We start from the raw sequence: 20,008 nt of genomic DNA on the forward strand, positions 1-20,008 counted from the left end.
GTGCAGCCATGTTGTGGAATACTACACTGCAATGAAAAAGAATAACTTGTATCTACATGTTCACACACGGGTAGGTGTCTATGTTGTTGTGTAAAGGAAAGCAAGATTCAGAATAGGAACAGAATAGTTTTCCTCCCCACTTAAAAAAATTATATATGCAGGGAAAGGTCTGGGAAGATATACTTCTAATTTTTAAAGGGGAGTAAGATCAGGGACTTCTTCTAATTTTTAACATTCCAGTTTCTTATAAATTCCAACACACACACACACACACACACACACACACACACACACACACACACACACATACACACACGCATGTATATAACAAAGGAAGAACATAACAAACTGGAAAAAAATTCTTGAATTCTCTTTGGCCTGTATTTCTCATGAGACTTTGAAAGCTAAAGAACTGAGTAGAAGAGGTGGTTAATTCCTCTGGCAAGGGTGAGAATTTCCATACCCAGCTTTCCACTTTACAAGAGATGGAAAGTGAAGGAGGGAGAGGGGGGACACGAACCGCTCATTGCTCAGCACACCCAAAGAGGTTGGCTCCCTCTCGTCCCTGCCGCCACCGAAGCCCTGACACACGGAGTTACAGGGAAACTCTTTGATAAATGTCAACTGAAATAGAGCCATCAGCTGAAAGCCATTTGCTGAGCTGTCTGACGGCCCTGAGCCTGAGGTTTTCCTTTATTCATTTATCATGATACACGGCTTTGGCCAACATACACACAGGAGAGAAATTGTTGACATGTGGAGCCCAAGTACAGAAAATCTTTCAATTTCCCCCCCGTCTGCTCACCAAATAAGTTTTTGTTTATTTAAAGACTACAGAGGATTTGGCTGTTAAGAACCAAATGCCTTTGGAGTGGAGTTACAACATAATTTATCATTTCCTCTGTTTATTAAAAAATCCTGCATCTTAGGGAAGCACATTTGCAGTGAGTGGGGGATTTCATCCACTCACGAAAGACTTGCAGAGCCCTCGCCATGTGGTTTGCCCCCCAAAAGGCGCCTCGATTGCTCTTTCCGACCTGTTCTTCCTTCAGCTGACTGCTAGTCGTCTGGGGACTACTCAGGGCTGGGGAACAGGGTACAGGTAAGCAGGGCAGGACACGGGGTCAGCTTCTCCCACCTTTGACCTAACTCTGCCCTTGAGTCCCCACTGGCTGCTGCGCAGGGCTGCACAGCCTGCTCCACCAGTGCAAGCAGAGGGCAAAGGGCACCCCTACCCCCTCCAGGAACGGAGCCCCAGAGGAGACAAACATCAGAGAAGCTGGAAGCTGCTTCATAGGGTCATGGCTGGGTCCTGCTGCTGCCGGAGTGGGTATCCTTCTAAAGGCAGATGCTTGGCAGAGGAGGATGAACTTCTTACCCACGACATTACGAATAGCAAGTTGGTCCAGTACCCCATGCACCCTCAAAGACAGGGGTCACGTCTTGCCCGATTCTGTATTCCCAGTGTGCAGCGCTGTACCTGACACAGAACTGGGGCTCCGTGAATGTTTGTGGAGGCGGCGGGACACGGCAGGTGGAGCACACGCGGCGGATCAGGCTTCAGCCTGAATCTCGGCTCTGCCACGTGCTGGCCGCGGACCCTGGGCAAGAGCCCGCACCTCTCCCGGTGCTTCCCCCTCTGCACGAGGAGGCTGACGATGAAGAGTGAACCCCTCTTACTGACTTCGTTGCTTTGGGCAAATGACCTAATATTGTTAGGTCTCAGTTTTCCTATTTGTAAAATGGAATTAATACACACCTTGCAAGTATACTGGGAAGATAAAAAATGTTGCCTAGGACTATTTCTAGTTCATCATGGCTATATTATCAATGAATGAATGGATGAATGAACAAATGAATGATTAAAAGAAAAACTAGTAGGGGGAAAAAAACTAACTTCGCCCAGTACCCAAAGATGAGCCACGACACACTACCTGCCCGCCACTGACAGGCAGACCCTGGGAAAAAGGTGTCTCATGACCAAGTACATATCGGGGACAGAGCAAGAGCAGAAAATGGCAGAATACTGTTAAGACTAGAAAGAAAGGAAAAACCAGCATTTGTTGCTCAAATGTTATGCACAATTCATTCATAACTGAGTGCCTACTGCATTTCAGGCATTATGTCAAGTTCTGAGGATGCAGAAAGTATACAGACTAATTATCAAAAAGAACAATTAAGGTTCAGACGAGACGAGCAGACAGCGTCTGACAGCCAACAATAGCAGGGGTCCTCAGCCGGTGGGAAGGGAGACTCCGAGGAAGCACCAGCCCAGCTGTGCCGTGAAGGCTGAACACCACCGGCCAGGCGAGGCGTGGAAGAAGGGTCCAGGCAGCGAACGGAGCGAGCGCAGACAGCTCAGAGGGCAAAGCGTTGTTCTGGCTGCTTTACACACAGGGCCTCGGGAATCGTTAACCCAGACTGACTCAATCATTCCTTTGTGGCTGTTGTTCTTTCCAATTCATTTTCACTTCACTGTTTGGTGAAAATCGGCCTCTAGCAGAGCCGTCCAGTGACAGGGGAAGGCCCACACCAGCCCAAGCTAAGCTTAGCACTGGGGACAGGGCCCGACTGTTAGAACAGCAGTCAGCGCCACGCCTGCCAGAGGTCCCAGGCCCCGGAGAAGAGTGGCTGGGTGGGGACAGCAGGAAGGGAATAAACAAGTCCAAGTGTCCTACTGGAAGGTGGGGCCCCAGGGGGACTGACAAGGACATGGTGACAGCCATCCCTGTGGACGGGCAGAGAGATGTCAATTTGTCACTCAGGGGAGCCACCAGAGAAGCCCTGGTGGACTGTCATCCGAGGAGTTCTTTGGTCTTCACCGCCAGGTGCCTGTCCAACTCTGTGACGGTGTCGTCGGCCATTTGGCTGATCTGCAGAAACACAAAGTGAGACAGCCTGATAAACTGGGCTGGAAAAGGGTGGGGGGTGGGGATATTCCAGAACTAGGAAAAGGTTATCTGGGAAAGAATGACGACCGCAAAAGCTCACATCCATCGAGTCCCGGCCAGGCACCGCCCTACTGACTCCTAGCAACCACCCCGAGACACGCCATTATTAGCCCCATTTCACAGGTGAGGGGACCGAGGCAGTCAGACCACCTGTTCAGGATAACAACTAGAAAGTAGCAAGAACAAAAGTCAATCCTTGGTAGTCTGACTTCCCAGCCCCAAATTCTTAACCTTTAGTCTGGAGTAGAGAGAAGCCAGCCTTACCTGTCCCTTCACGAAATTCTAGAACTCCCTGCACCTCACTCTTCTGTTTGTTACAGAAAATATTAAAATCCCAATAGTTAAGCAGGAAAAAAAGTCTTGAAAAAAGATGAAGTACATCTGGTTAACAAACACGGAAAATTCAATAAACACTGAAGAAATGGAAATTCAAACAAGACATAATTCAGTCATCATAGTTAACAAAATTTGATGTTGTGGTTTTTAATTACAATATTCAGTGCCAGGAAGCTACGGTGCAATGGGGAGGTTCACAGATCGTCATAGGGATTCAAACTGAAGCAAACGCTCCTGCCACCATTAACCCCGAACTCTCTCGACGGGGAAACCACCACATGCGTGGAGTCTGAAAAAAATTGAACTTCTATATACAAAGATATTTATCTGAGCTTCACTTTTAATAATGAAAAATCAGAAAATCTAAAGTGAAAGAATGGGTAAGTAGCCGAATACATGTAGACATTAAAAAGGGCGAAGATTATCCATTTCTCATGGACAGGGTACAAAGCTGAATAACATTCCAGTACACGTTTCTGAAATGTTAGAAGGTTTGACTGTTTTATAACAAGCAGAGGTTGCTTTTGTAATCATGAAAAAAGAATGCTTTATATCATATTATTTATAATATCATGGAAACATGCTTATGTCACCCCCGAATTAAAGGAAAAGCAGAATATAAAATTGTGTATAGATATACATAGCAGAAACCATCTCAAATATGTAAAAAGTTATGCATATTTTAAGACTAGGAGGAAAGCTGTCAAAATATTAATAGTGATTATCATTCAGTGATGGGAAGATAGCTAATATATTATTCATGTGGTATCTGTCACATCTAGCAGAAGACCCAGTTCATAGCAAATGCTCAGGAAATATTTACTAAGTGGGTAATTATGAAAGTTTTCTGTATTTCCTGCAGTACACCCGCACTCGCTCTGAGGGTTAAAAACGCGGCAGTCAGTCTCCCCGCCACGTCTAAAGGGACGAAGGCAGGAAGCCGAAGGCAGGAAGCTTGAGGGGCAGCACGGTGCTCAGGGTCTGTTCAGCAGCACAGCCACTGTCTGACATCTTAGTTACATCTTTATTCGCAGACCACAGGCCTTGGCCCGGCACTGAGAAATAGATGCACGGGAAAGAACAGAAACTAAAAAGGATCTGGAGCAATTGGCTGCAGGCACGGAGACAGCCAGGCTCTCCCTGGAGCAACAGCTGCACATTTTTTAGCTAGAAGAGCACAGCTCCTGGGGCTGCTGGGCCCTCAGGAAGAGCCATGGAGCTCAGCACAGCCGCTCGGCCCCTCCTCACTCAGCCTCCGCCACTGCAGACCCTAGAGATGCTTCTTTCCCCCCCACCTGGGCAGCTTGCCTTGCATGGGGCTTGGCATGATGCCCAGCAGCCCTCCAGGCTGGGACAGCCAGGAACTTAGGTTGCAAACCTCTGGAAAAACGGTGCCTGGGGACAGAGACGGGGACTGGAGGGAGGACAAGCACCTAGGGTTAAATTCTCAGTGAGGTGACCATGTGCAAACCCTTTCCCTGCTTCTAGTCTCAGTCTCCTCATCTACCAAATGGGGAAGCTGGTCCCCGGCTCAGAGATTAGTTGGAGGTTAAATAAAGTCATGAATATGCAAGCATGTTTCAAATTGGTTATTTGCTATGCAAATGTGCTTGCGTTACTCTGATTTTTACTATCACTTCCTGACATCTTTTCAAATTAATTAATTAATGAAAATATTTACTATTACCATATTTTTCTATCATAATATTTTTCCCATAATATTTCTACCACATTACAGGCACAAAGTGCCCTTGGGGACAGTCTGCCAGCAAGGTTGTCTTTCCATCTTTATCAGACTTTGTATAGCAATGATCAGCACCAGCAACAGGGACACCCACAGCATCGCCCATCACTACACGCCACACACGGGCTGAAACTTTACACGCATTACTTCACATAATCCTCAGAACATGTGAAATGCCACCACCCTTCAATATATCACGAATCTTAATTACTTTACCTGACACTTGCACAGCAGCTCACACTACGCAAGAGGGTTGTGCCCTCTGCTGCTTCATGCAAATCCAACCACCGCACATAACCTCTGTAAGGCGGGTGGAGCAGGTACTGTCGCCACCCGACAGAGGACCAAAACAAAGCATAAAATGTTACCTAACCAGCTCAAAATCACCGAAAAAGTCAGTGCTGTGGCTGAGCCAGGACCTCTGCCAGTGTGGTACTGCACCCACCTCCCCCACCCCTCTGAGGAGCCCCCCTGCGCCTGTCCTGGGCCATCCTGTCTCCTCACAGGCCGGCTGGGTCAGGGTCAGGGTCAGGGTCAGGGTCAGGGTCAGGCTGGCTAACGCAGCCAGCCCCAGTCCCACATTCAAAGTCACAGGTGAGGAGAAGGGAGTGGGCTGGGCAAACAGGCAAAGGACTGCTGAGGACCAGCAACTGCACTGGCCACCTTTCGGCAGGCTGTGTGATTTGGTCCTCTCACCAGTCTGGTGAGACAGGGGTCACTGCTCCCACTTTACCGTGAGGAATCAGAGGCTCAGAAAGGTGAAACCATCTGCTGACCTTAAGAGCTGACAAGTGAAAGAGCCACTCTGAGTCCAAAGCGAGAGCCCTGTGCATGACAGTATGCTGCCTCCTAAAGACTGTTCCACCACCATCAATCATCATCCTCATCATCATCACCATCACCACCACATTCGCTCCTTACAAGCTCAGGAAAATGAAAGGTAGAGGGAGGAAGAGGGAAGGCAGGAGCCCAGTCCACCCCTGGGACAGGCCCGGGTGGCAAGGCGTCCTTCCAGAGGCCTGGCTCAGAACACCCACAGCGCCACTGGGTGCTGCTGTGCCTGCCTCGCTGCGCCCAGCTGCCCGCCCGTCTGCTGGGAGCCTTCCCTTCCTGCAGCCCCGAGCACCCAGCCTCACTTCAGAGCAGCTCGGTTTCTCAGAGAAAGGCAGCAGTGAAAGGATCTTGGCCAGATTTACTGGTGGTTTCTGCCAAGTGCTTTAATGTTCAGCAGGCCCATTTATAGCGAACTAAAGCGAAGGTGAAACAGCAGGCTGACAGATGTCAGGGCCCCGAATGGGAAGACCCTGGTCCCCCTGCAGCAGAGCTGGCCCGAGTGGGGGTGGGGAGGCTGGCGGGGGGAGGGCTGGGGAGTCAGACACGACTGCAGAGACAACCGGGTACCACAGAATCATTTCCTTCTTTTACACCAAAGATGAAACATTTTTATAATACGATTTTGAAAAACCTAACCTTAAGACATTTGGAATTTTTTTTTAAAAATTAACTAAATCTCACAAAGATTAAAATTAAAATAATTCATAATCCCATTACTTGAAATAAGCACAATGAGCATTTAAGTGAATAAGCTGCCAACCTTTTTTGTGTACATGAAACTCTTCACTATAAAAATGAAATCATATTACAAATACTATTATGCAATCTACCTTTAAAAAATAAAAAAGTACCATGTCCGTTTAATATTTTTATCATTGTTGATATATATAGATTCCAATACACAAATGTAAAGCAATTTATTTTCCCACTGCTAAAAATTTACTTTCCAATTTTATACCATTATACATAATCAAAAGACACTTCTATAGACAAGAGTTTTGACAATTTTGGGGGGTAAATTCCTAAATCACTGAATCAGAAATGTATGGATTTTGGTATATATTGCCATATTATCCTAAAAAAAATTGTATAGATTTATACAAAGAATAACTTAACCTTTCCTGTGAAGTGTGGAAGTAAAAGCAATACTTCTAACACAAGCAACTTTTTAAGCTCACTTGAAAAATTTTAGGTTCAAATGTTAGGGATAAGAAAAGCCCCCAAATTTTTTTTTAAATACATACATTCTAAAATCCCATGAATGATTTAGGCAGCACGTATCAAAAACCTTAAAAGCACGCATTCCCTTTGCTCTGCAATTTCACACTTGGGACTGTGTGGTAGGGAATCATCTCAACAAAGATGTGTGTATAAAAATATTCATCGAAACCTTATTCATAATAACAAAAAATTTAAACAAACTAAATGTCCAAAACGAGGGCTTATGAAAGTGAACTGTGCTATGACCACAGACGGAGTATTTTGCAACCATTAGAAATGGCTGTTTACAAAGAATTTTCTGAGACATGAGAAAATGCTGATGGTTTTAATGCTGAACAGAAAATAAAAAGCTGAATACAAATTGTATGTACAGTATGTGTTCTCAATCATGTTTAAAACTATGTAGTTTAAAAAAGGGGAATAAAGAAAAATTCCAAAATGTTAAGAGCTGTTGCTCTAGCATGCAATAGGGGATTATGGGATGAATTTTTTCCCATTTTTTAAAAACAGTTGTCTGAACTCTATACTTTTTACAATGAGCACACAATACTTTGATAACCAGGAACAAAGTAAACAAACAACTTTTTTTAAACTGCGTGATAAAGCAACAGTCAGACCCTGCATGTTTATTTAAATAAAAACACGCATCAAAACCAACAGGTCCGTGCTGTCCAGCAGGAAAAAGGGACGAAGGGAAGTGTGCACAAGACTGTCTCCTGGGCATTTCCTTACTCGACTTCAACCACATGAGAATAAACAGTCATTATCAGTAACGGTAAGAACCAATATTTGAATGACAATATCTTATATAATATTGTTGTGAAATGCACACAGATGATCTTTTTTCTGTAATGTTGCACATATACTCACAGAGATAACTGAATGTTAATCATGGTCATCTCTGGGTGATGAAATTTCTTTTACTTTCTTCACTTTTTAAAAATTTACGCTAAACATGGATTGGTTTAGTATCACAAAAAATGAACACAGTTACTTTCGCTTTGACAGATATTAATGAACAGTAACAAGCACTGAATGAAAAGTCTAATCTGAAGAGGAAGCTGACAAGCCAGGTGCTAACAAGTGAAGGCTTCCGGCCAGGTCTTTGTCCAGCAGGCTGCATCAGAGAGCTGGCTACCCATCATCCTCTTCCAAGGGGCGTGGGCCCTGGGCCCTGGGCCCTGGTCCCTGGTGCCTGGTGCCTGGTCCCTGGGGCAGATGTGCAGCTTTGCCGAGTGAAGAGTGGCAGAAGGTCCCGAGTCTACAGACTTACCACTACCACCAAGCAACCAAGAACCCCCAGGGAGGTGGACAAGGAGGCCCCATGCTGGAAGCAGGGTCCTGACTCTCCTGAGTCCTGATCTGGGCTCTGAACCTCTTTCAGCTGAGGCAGAGCAGAGAACACCAAGACAGCAAGAAGGGAGATTTGAGGGTCTGGGTGTCAGGAAATCGTGCTTCTAGCAGCCCCGGGGCAACCCTTCGGGGTAGGGATTACAAGTCCCTTTTTACAGAAAAAAGACTCTGAGGAGTCCAGTGACTTCCTCCAGGTCTCAGGACATCAGCTACAGAGCAACTCCTTTCCAACTCTGGTGCCCTTCCATACCTTCCATGTCTGCTTCTGCAGAATTAACTAGGCACCTTTTTAAGAATACACATTCCTAGGCGGACCTGTGGAATCAAAAATGCAGGAGCAGGGCCCAAGAACCCGTCTAAAATCTCTCCTGGGTGATTGTCTGGCCTGGCCTATGAGCAGCATCTGCCTGCTGGTCCAGGAGGGGGGGCAGCAGCTGGTCACTTCGTGGCCTGCTCCCGACACCCTTGCCTTCCTCCTCTTCCCCCCTCACTCCCCATCCTGCTCACTCACCTGTTCAGTCTCACTGAAATAATGCTTTTACTGTTGATGAGGTGGCTTTGGGTGAGCACTCTGTAGCACACTCAACATTTTCAATTTCATCTTCTAAATACTGGTAACTTCACCTCCCGACCTTACTTCCTCCTGCACTACAGAGGTTCGGGTCACTGTCGCTTCCCAGGTGGATTTCTGCAACAGCCTCCCGGCCTCCCCGCCTCCACAGCCTGATTTCCAATCAGCAACCAGAGTCATTTTTCACAAACGCAGATGTGATCTCCCCACTGTCTGAAAAACGTATTTCAAAGGAGTTACTCCAAAAATGCAGACCCCTAGGCCCTACTTCAGACTCACCGACTCAATCTCTGGGAGCAGGGTCCCAGAAACCTGTATTTTTATAAGATCCTCAAGTGATGACGATGTTGCGGTAGATTAGATTATTGTTCAAAAAATATCCACTCCCTCCTCCGGGCCTCCATGCACAGAGACACTTCCCTGCCCAGTGATAACGGGCTTGGGCCTCTGTGATTTCCTTGGCCAATGGGATGTGACAGGAACAGGTGCTTAAAAATGAACTTGAGTGGTTGCGGTTATGCCCTTGGTGTCTACGGCTGCCGTGCAAAGATGCCCTGGGAAGCTTGCTGACTCCAGAAGATGGACAGATAGATAAAGCCAACTTAATCCCAGTCAAAGATACGGAGCCAAGCCCACTGAACCCAACATACAGCAGCTACATCCCGGCTGACCTCCAGATGTGAGCATAAGAACGAATGCTTGATGTTGCAGATCTGAGTTTCGCAATAGTGTGTCACACTCATTACCGTGGCCATGGGTGACTGACAGATGCACAGCCAACGTGGGAACGTCTGGCCGTGGTAAAGTGCAAACTCTTCGACCTGGTACACGAGGCCTTCTCCACAAGACCACGGCCGGCCTCGTCTCTCCACTCCCCAGTCTCAGCCGGGGTCCGCGACTCTCTCACCAAACAGTGTTCTCTGACACCACCACACCTCTGCTCATGTGGCCTACCCTCCCCTGTCCCTCACTGCTTCACCCCAGCAGCTCCTTTAAGACACGTACAAGCGCCACTACTCCGTACACTATGAACACTGAAGTTCTCACTTCTCGGCACCCTGACAACCAACCACACACAGGAGCGCAGCGGTGCACAGGCTCTGAAATCCGCCTGCGTCTGGAGCCCATTCGTGCCATTTGCCAGCAGTGTGGCTTTGGACAAGTTATTCAGCTTCTCTGAACCTGTCTCCTCACTGCCTACGCCTCACAGCTTTGCAGCAACAGGAGTAAATGAAGTGATGTGAAGTGTCCGGCAGAGCCTGGCGCATGGTAAAAGACCAACAGACCTCCCCCTCCTCCCCACTCCCAGGGTCCCGCAGAGGGCGAGGCCCAGGCCAGAGACTCGGTCCACGAGAATCACATCAGTTCATTTTCCTCACTTCAGACATGAACAAGAGATTCCCTGGATCAGACACACAAGCATTACATCTGCTGGGAACAGTACCTGTTTTTCTATGAGTCGAATGGTGTCCTCCGAGGCCTTGTCCTTTGATTTCTTCAGCTTATTCATCGCATTGCTACGAACCTTCCGTAAAGAGTCTTTGGCCTTGTTGGTGTTCTGTTTGGCCAGTTTCACCAGCATCTCCCTGTGCTCCCTGGTTACCCTGACAAGAGACAAAAGAGGGGTCAATAAAATCATCCTCTACATTAACTGCTAGCCAAGAATTTAGAATTACGCTGTCCATTAGCTCAGCGGTTTGTAAGCTCACTCTCTGATGGCAGATGAGCTTCACGTTCCTGACACGGGCCCATGGAGTGTGCAGGGTCAAGGGAAGTCCCTGGTGAGTTGGCTGGGAAGAGCCAGAAAGAGCACTGCTCAAAACCGTGAGCCAGGGAGGCGAGGCAGACCGAGGGCCAAATCCTGGCCGTGCCGCACGAGAGGCATATCCGGCTTCCTCTCCTCGGAGTCCCGTCTTCACCATGGGAACCGTCGGTACCCGTCTCAGTCGGTGGCGTGAAGATTACACGGGATGATGTGTGTGGTGTTGGGCACTGACCCCGGCACATCATCTCCAAATCTCTAATGCGCCCGAACAAATAAGTAGCACCTTCAGAATCTCAACTAGTATTATACCAAATGACTTGAGAATCACCTCAAAACTGACCAAGATATGACATGAGTCCCAACATGACGTGTGAGAACCTGTGCACTGGTCACCTCCATAAAGGGCCCCTGAGAGCATCTGGCACAATAGACGTGCTTCATGAGTGTCCGTTATTTTTCTGTTAGCATCCTTACCGTAACGACAATGGGCACGGAGGGCCTGCTCTGTCAGTCACTAGGGCGGGCACTTCATATGCCGATCCTTACAACTGTACGGGGCGGGTATTCCTATGCCTACTTCACATCTAATCAGCACAACAGCCCAGCACCGCAGGCCGACAGGTTTGTCCTTCACTCTTCGTCCTGTACACACTGAGGTCTGCTACCTGCCACAGCCAGTGCTGGGCACAGCGGGCACGAGGATGAACGTGACGAACCTTTGTCCTGCTCTTCGGGAGCTTAGCTAGACGGAGCGGTCAGGAAGGAGAAAGTGACAATGGAGTGTGAGGACTGCTCTGGGCGGGATGTGGGGGAGCACCAGGCGCAGAAGCAGCCCCGCTGACCCGCCAGTTTCTGTCCGAGTTTGGGGAGTGGGCAGTAAGGGAAGGCTTTCCTAGAGAAATAGTATCTAAATGTGGAAGTTGTTAGGTCTGCTCACTGGTATTCTGGTCCTCATTCCTTCCAGGAGGAATGCATTTCCCAACCGGTCTGAAGTTCAGTGTTACCTCAGGGCAGAAGCTTGAAGAGCCAGTGTGAGCCCCACCACACCAGGTTCCGCTGGCCACGGTGAGTAGACATACAACAGCTATCAGCTTGGGTCCACGACTACCAGGAACAGTGTCCACCATGCAGAATGAGCAAGAACTAAGGCTGTGTGAGCCACGGAGGTCAGGGGGCTGCTTGTTACTACAGCAGAGCCCATCCGATCCTGACTAGCAGACGGCACTAGGACCTGAACCTGAAGAATGGGTCCAAGCTGCCAGCACTGGCACGGCAAAGGGACACTTCGGTGGGAAAACACCGCAGTGGAAAGGCTCTGAGCCTCGGAGACCACGTTCCACTGAGGAACTGACTGGAATGCAGATGACAAAGAAGAGAGTGACAGGACAAGAGGCTAGAAACCCACGTCACGGAGGCCCTCGTAAGATCGTGAACTCTAAAGAAGTCTGGTATCTTACACAAAGTCAAACCCAGGCTGCCCTGTCTCAAAAGCCAACAGTCCTAGTATGACCAAAGCCCTCTGTCCCCGGGCCCTGAGCACCTAGCTCTTGACCCTCAGATTGGTCGTTCTTGCTCAGTAAAGACAACCCCCAGTCATGGGTCCACGTTCCACATAAAACAGTGGCAGGTGGGTGTTAAAGACTTAGTGGCATCCACCTGGTGTTTTTTCCCTGATAGGATGAGAAGAAAACTTGAAAAGTTTGAGAAAGCATACACTCTGAAGACAAAGTAGACAGCTGCGTTACAAGGAAATCCTTCTGGATTCAGCTAATTGGAGGTATTCTCAAAATAAAAACGGTCCCCATCACTACCACGGGTAAGTCACGCTCTGCCGGTGAGTGCCTTACGCACGTCACCTTCCCGATCCTCACAACGCTCTTCAGACTGGATTCTCACACCCCCATCCTGCCAGGAGGAAACCGCGGCACGCAGGTTAAATCACGCGGCCGTGGGCCTGGGCGACAGAACGGGATTCCAGTGCAGATCCTCCTGGCCTGTGTTCCCTCCACGACCCCAGGCCGCCTGCCCCTTGTCATCCATCGCACACAAACTACGCTCGGCGGCCGTGACTTCTGCTTCCAGGCAGGAAGCTTTTCAAAGTCGGTAACATGAAGCTTAGGACTGAAAAGGACAAAACCACCATGTCAGGAGTTTAGGGATTTGGATCAGATCTTGTTACTTTTATGGTTTTTAATTCATTGAACAAAAATCATGCTGACATGTTTAGGTCTCTTTTTTGTTCTGCCAAAGCATATGTCAGTATGAGGAAGGAACAGGGAAATTAAAACTTGATCCACTGACTCAAAAAACTTAATCCTGCTGAAATACTAGGAGGGGCAGAAAACAAATGAACCTAGGTCTGCAAGAACCTCTCAAACTCCCTAACGAGAACTATTCCAATCCTGTATTTCATATATAATTCGAAATGAGTAGGTATCCTACTGTTTAGATGATCTTTAATAAAAAAGTGTTTTAATCTCATCAGCATCCTTTTCACTACATTGTTTTATTTATATTTTACATGAAGAAAAAAGCCCATACATTTAACATACATAAACTGGGGCTTAAAAAAGTCTTAAGAGTAAAAGGCAGTATAAAGAAAACAAAATCACAATAGGTGTAACGTGGCCTCAATAAAGTGCATTTTGTATTTATTCATATAACTGTGACATGACTACACTGTTAACAGAAGAGTTTCCACACACAACAGTGTCCAATTAATGATGCTGACAAAAACACTCCAGTTTCGGGAAGCAGGGACAGAGGCAGCATCTACGGAAATGGAGAGGGGGGCACAGTGAGGAGGGGGGACCAGGGGAGAAGGGAGGGGTGCCTGGCACTGGAGGGGCTGCGTTTGGGGCCCTGAGCTGAAAGGCACCTGCCCCACAAGACCAGAAGCAGTGAGGGGGGAAGGCGGCGGTTCTGAAGTCAGACGGCCCCGTTTGGTCCTGCATCTGCCACTCAGACGCGGACTGTGCTCAGGCAAGCTGCTCATTCTCTCTGAGCCTCCGTTTCCTCATCTCAAAGGTGAAATTATTAAAAACATCTTCATATCCTACAGTATTGGGAGAAGCAGTCACAACATGTATAAAGTACCCATAAAGACAGCAGCATATAGTAGCCTTGAGTAAATGATAGCATTTATGAATGTTTTAATCAAACACACTTAATTGCTTTCTCATGAAACAAGGCACATCTGTTTTAGAAAAGAAACACACTACATTATGGAACTATTTTAATGCCTTTCCAAACCAGTGATTAATACGTCCGATGGTCTCCATGCTGCATTCATGGGGTTCTGTGAGTACACGCTAGTTTGTATTCCAGGCTTCGGGCCTCGGCCAGCTGGTTCCAAGCGCCCGCTCTGTGCCTGGGGTGCGCTGGGTCAGTGAGCGCTGGCTGCGGCCCCTGCTTTCCCTGCCAGACCCTGGGCCAGGCTGAGGAGCTCCAGAGAGGAAGCAGGCCTGAGCCACCTTCTCCAGGGACTCAGTCCAGCGGTGGAGACAAACTGTCAACCACCACCTGGAAAGAGGCCGACTGCTGCTAGGACAGAGGGACAGACGTTCTGTGGAAGGGGCATGATGCTGCAAGTTCAACTCCTACTGCCTTGAGATTTGGCAAGTACCGAGGAGATGCAGAGAAACCTGTCAGCTGCAGAAGAAAGGAAGGGGAAGCACGGTAAGAAATACAATGGCCAGAGGGCATGAGACTTCAAAGGGTGCATCAGGGCCAAACTTGTTCTGGAGGCCGAGCTATCAAACTCTCCTTTAGCCACAAAGCCCTGGTTCCAGAGAAAAAACCGAGGCAGGTAAAACGAGAGCTGTTCAGTGACAGAGGAAAGGGGCACTGGGGCCGGGCAGCCCAGGAAGCTTAGCTCCACCCCAACTACCCTGCACTTCTGAGCCACAACCTACTGGCTGAGGGGCCTTTGGCAAGCTGTTTAAACTCTCTGAGCTTTTGCCCCAACTGCTGTGGCTCAGTTGGCTGGGTGTCCTCCCGAAAACCAAAAGGTCACCAGGTCAATTCCCGGTTGGGGCACAGGCCTGGATTGCAGGTTCGGTCCCGTCAGGGCATATACGAGAGGCCACTGATCAGTCTCTCACATGGGTGCTTTTCTCCCTCTCTCTCCCCTTCCCTTTCCCTCTCTAAAAATAAATAAAATCTTTAAAAAGGCTTTCTGAGTATTGATGATGTCATCTAGAAATAGAAATTGAAAACAAACAACAAAACAGCATCTACCTTTCAGAGTCACTGTGAGGAGATGAGATGACACCTGGAAGTACACAGCACAAAGCTTGGCGGAGATTGAATACTCGGCGCGTGTAAGCTGCCTTTGCTGCAACTGTTATTTACGTTTCGGCAACCACGGAGGCATCTTCCAGTGATGAAGAGCTTATCCATGGAAGTTTTTATCAACAGAGAAATGGTAGGGCAAACTAACTATGTATGCTTCAGTAGGAGGACTTTTTGAGACCTAATTTAATATCTCATGTACATTTTAAGACACAAATGCTCCCAGCACATAGCCCTGAAATCTTCTTTCTTCAGTGTTCATGGTTCATTCAGTTTACAGTTTCTTTCGACAGCTCTTTACTGGGTACTTACTATGTGCCAGCTGCTGTGCCAGACACTAGGGATATAGCTTCAGACACCCTTGAGTTTACAGCATGGCAAGGAGGGCAATCATGAAGCAAACGCATGCACAGCTAACAATACGCAGCCATAAGGAGCAAATAAAGACATAGAGAGTCCCATGAAAATAATGAGCAGGGAAAGGCAGTCCACAAGCTCTCCTCGGGGGACCCCAGGAACAACAAGAGGAGATAACCGCGCTAAGTGACATTTGAGTTAGGAAGCACAAGAGTGGCCAGGCTAGGGGAGGACCCTCCCCACCCGAAGGAATGGCCTCTGTAAAGTGGAGGCACTTTTCCAGGTAAGGAGGAGGGTCCTGCTCTCCAGAGACTGGAAAAGGCAGCATGGCCACAGTACAGAATGCAGAAAGGAGACCGTTCCAAACGAGGAGGCTGGGGAGGCCGGCAAGGGCGAGACTACACCCACAGGCCCTTCAAGGTCATGCTGAGTCTTAGCAGATCCGTCGACGGATAAACGGGTGCACATGCAGTACATACACACAGAGGAACAGTATTCAGCCTTAAAAAGGAAATTCTGATTCACGCTACAACACGGCCAAGTCTGGAAACATCCTGCTAAGTGAAAGAAGCCCAGCACAAAAGGGCAACTGTTACATGTTTCTCCTCGTACAAGGTTCCTGGAAGGGTCAAATTCACGGACACAGAAGGGAGAAGAGCAATCACCGAGAACTGGGCTGTCAGGGCCTGGGGAGTTTTTGTTTAATGGGTACGGAGTTTCAGTTTTCCAACGTGAAGAGTCCTGGAGACTGGCTGTACAACAATGCGAATGTACTTAATTCCACTGAACGAGACACGTAAAAATGACTAAAATGCCAACATTTTTTACGTCCATCTCACCACAGCTAAAGAAGGGTGGGGGAAAGTGTCTTGGTGGACTGCCCCTAAGCACACAGAGTGCCGCAGCTGTCTGTGTGAGGCAGAGGAAACTGGATCAGGCTTGTTTCATGAAGACAGCAGCAGACCTGAGCACATGGCACGCGCCTGCCCGGGGGCCACCAGGCAGCACCGGGGAGCTCAGGGCCAGCCCGGAAGGAGCTTCTTGGCTGGGCGAGGAAGACGGCGGCCTTTTCCGGCCGGGGTCAGAGAACCTCCGAGCACGAGGCAGGGGTCTGGCTGAGCTGGCAGGGTCATACTTTGTTTGCACGAGCTCCACCAGGCGGGTCTTCCCGTAACATCCTGGATGGATTCCTGCAGAATTCCTTCAGCACGTTCTTGTGAGCAATAAGCCAAGAGCATGCCCTGCTGGTAACCCAAATGCCAGAGAATCCCACCAACTGAAAGGGTATTTCCTATTGTTTCAGCAAGACTGGGACGCACGTACAAGGCCATCCGCCAGGTGTCTGTGAGAGGAAGCCATGCACAGCTTGGGCAATTACTGTAAAAGCCTGTTATAATATGTCAGCACTTGACTTCACGAGGATCTCTGGTCACTTAAACAAGACTTTAAAAAGTAGAGAGGACGTGCTTTAAAGCCGGAAGTCCCGGCTCTGCCACTTGTTAGCTTCAGAACTGTAAGCACGCTTTCCAATTCTCCAGACTCAGTTTCCTCACGCACAAAACCGGAGTGAGAATGTTACTGAGAGGGCGGAAGCAGGGATTACGGGCAGTAACAGTGACAAGGGCTGAAGACCCTGCCAGTGTGTGTGCCCTGTAGAAGCTCAGTTCAGGACGGCTGCATCCTTATCTTTAACAGAATCTCCAGGACGTGGGGATAATAGGATGTGAGTGGTGAGGGAGGGAGGGAGCCATAGGATTTAGTCACTCGGAGCTGGGCTGCTGAGTGGGCAGTGAGCAGGGAGGGAAAGAATGGGGTCGGAGGAGAACAGCGGGCGGCGGGGCCAGTGGAGGCCTGAGTTCTACGACAGCAGCGCGGGGGACAGGCCAAGGGGGAAGGCAGCTGCATTCCCGGGACTGCCCGTCAAAGGTGTGTCTCACAGCTCCAGGGACAGGAAGCTCCCCCCACCTCACCGGGCTTCGGGGAGACACCCCCCCAGCAGAAGCACCAGCCTGCAGTTGACAGCAGGCACGGGCCTCGCTTTATTGTTTGCTGGTGGGCGCTGCCCGGTGTCTTGGGACTGTGAGCCTGAAGGAAATGTTTTTGTTTGTGTAGCAGAGCCAGACTTCCTACGCTTCTAGGTGCACAGTCCCCCACCTGCCCGCTCCTTATGCTCCACCCCTCAGCTTTCCCCTGAAAGGACTTCTACCACCAGCAGAACGTCAGGTCTCTCTGGGGACGCAACTGGCTGCCTGCCCTCCAAGGACTGGCCACTGGCCCGTGACTGAGGCCTGGCTAAGTCAGACACACCACACTGAACCGCAGTCCAGCGTGACGGAAGGAGAACGCAGGTTGAACTCCAAACCCTCAGCTGAGTGACCTCGATTAAGTCGTTCATCTTCTCTTTCCTCGTCGCCCCAGAAGGAATGGATACCCAAGTCGGGGATGAGCAAAGGCAGCTCCTGCCTCAGAGCGACAGTTCAGGAAAAGAGCACAGGCACGGGGGCCGCGGATTTAGGCCGATCCCAGCCCTGCCGCTCGCACAGGACATGGGTAACTGTGGAAGTGAACTTCTCTCTGAACCTCAGAGAAGGATGTCTAGGGAACTGTCTCTGAAGCCAGACTGTGTGGGTCCGAGGCCCAGAACTATCATTTCTTAGCTGCATGGCCCTGGGCAAGTAATTTTACCTCCTTGCCTTAGTTCCCCGTCTGTCAAATGTGCACCATTAACTCAGTGGGACTGTTATAAAAATTAAGAGTTACTACATGTGCTAGCAAACAATGATGTGCTCAGTAAACATTTGTTCTTATTTCCTTCGAGTGTTTGATGGGGGCGGGAGGGAGAATAATAAATGTTACCTTTCTTCCACAGTGGGTGCTGGGGCAAATGAGAGATGACGATTAAAGAACTTCACAGTTGCAGGCACTATTTTAAAGCTGTTAATCATACCGTATCACCAGTAACAACAACACTAGTGACGCGCCCTGCTGAGGGACAGGACAGTGTGGCGGCTGCACCCCCGGGCTCTGAGAGGACTGCCTGTTCTTCCGCTTCCTAACGGTGTGACTCTGGGCACAAAGAACTCCATTCGCCTGTGACTCGGTTTCTTTATTGTAACTGGGCGACACGCCCACCTCGAAAGACTTGTGAAGATATCAGTTAACATGCCAGCCGCGCTCGGGACAGCGGCGGGCGTGTAGTGAGTGCGCATGTTCACTGACCGGGTCGACACCGTGTTTGCCGACACCGTGTGTTCACTGACACCGGTCGCATCAGCACATCCTTCCCACATGCTGGGACCTGTCCCAGGGGCCAGCGCTACGGCTGGTACATGCGAACAACAGCTCTGCTTACACACGTGAACACGGCTCCTCCTATTCACAGTCTAGTGAAGGAGACAGACGGAGAGAAGACAAATAAATATACAAAATGACACGTAAGTGCTACGGAGAAAGCAAGATGGGGAAACAAGGAGAAATCTTACTGCCACAGTAAGGGCCCGTTTACACCTGCAGACAACCGACCCCGTGTCACCTGTTCCCCTTCAATAACTGACAGCTGCAGAGCTCTCTCCACGCGCCAGGCCCTGAGCCGGCACGTCTTCCCAACACTCCCAGGACGTCCGTGGCATCATTACCAGGACTTTGCGGACTAGAAAAGGGAAGCCCAGATGGATCGAGTGGCCGGCCCAAGGCCACACCAGCTCCCGGCAGACCTGGGATTTGAGCCCAGGGCAGCCTGACTCTCGAATTCCGGACCCCCAGTCGGCGCCACACCCAGCGAAGCAGCTGTGTCACTAGCGGTAGTAATGGGAACAGCAACACTCTCACACCACGTCCTGCTCGGGACCGCTCCTCCAGCTGCCCTGAGAGTCCAAGTGCAGTGGGGAGGAGGAGAGAGGAAATCCACGGGTAACGGCAATGGACTGGGGACCTGACTCACAGCTATCGATGGCCGGGTTCTGGAGACAGGCGCAGAACACAGAGGGCGGAGAACAGAGGATGGGCAGGGAGAGGAACGGCCTGTCCTCTGGGTGCAGCTTCTGCACAGGTCTCGGTGGCACCTTTCCCCTCAGCCCACACTCCCCGTTCCACACACCTGGGACCCGAAATGGTAAGAGTGGCTTCTAGAAAGCCACAGGCCAGGAGGGAAGCAACACTGAGGAGGAGAAGGCAAGCGTCCTCAACTGCATGGAGGTGTGCCCAGCCCAGGAAGGCGCCGGATGGAACTCAACCAGCAGAATGAATGGCCCTGCGACAGCAGCTTCGGCCAGCAGGCGGTGGGAACAAAAGGGCCGGACAAGCAGCTGCAGTTGCTCAATTGCAGTTTGTGGCTGCCTGGCCCAAATTCAATCATTAGGTGTTCTTCTCTTATTTCTCTTCTCCTTTCAGGATGGCCAAAGGTCTGTATGTGTGGGGGCGTTGCGAAAAAAGGGAGCGTTTCCTGGAATGTGCACAGTAGACACAAGACTCCTGACATGAGCTCCACCGGGCAACGCGGCGGCGAGACAAGGCGTCCACAGAGCGGGAGGCGGCCACAGAGCGGGAGGCAGCAGAGTCCAGGGCAGCATCCAAGAGAGCAGTGT

The 20,008-nt window shown here is 49.5% G+C and overlaps 1 protein-coding gene across 1 annotated transcript in view; it reads right to left on the minus strand.

The window, feature by feature from the left end:
* Positions 1-365: 365 nt before the first annotated feature.
* MRRF (mitochondrial ribosome recycling factor) overlaps positions 366-20,008 on the minus strand; it is a 49,205-nt gene continuing 29,562 nt past the window's right edge. Inside the window, exons 6-7 of the mRNA XM_037142190.2 lie at positions 10,455-10,614; positions 366-2,873 (exon numbers count right to left, since the gene is read on the minus strand). Of these exons, the coding sequence (XP_036998085.2) occupies positions 2,796-2,873; positions 10,455-10,614 (238 nt within the window). The 3' untranslated portion in view covers positions 366-2,795. The remainder of the gene's footprint in view (positions 2,874-10,454; positions 10,615-20,008) is intronic.

This window comes from Artibeus jamaicensis, unplaced genomic scaffold, assembly GCF_021234435.1.
Source record: "Artibeus jamaicensis isolate MK-2021 breed Jamaican fruit bat unplaced genomic scaffold, CSHL_Jam_final scaffold_1964, whole genome shotgun sequence".
Taxonomy (NCBI): Eukaryota; Metazoa; Chordata; class Mammalia; order Chiroptera; family Phyllostomidae; genus Artibeus; species Artibeus jamaicensis.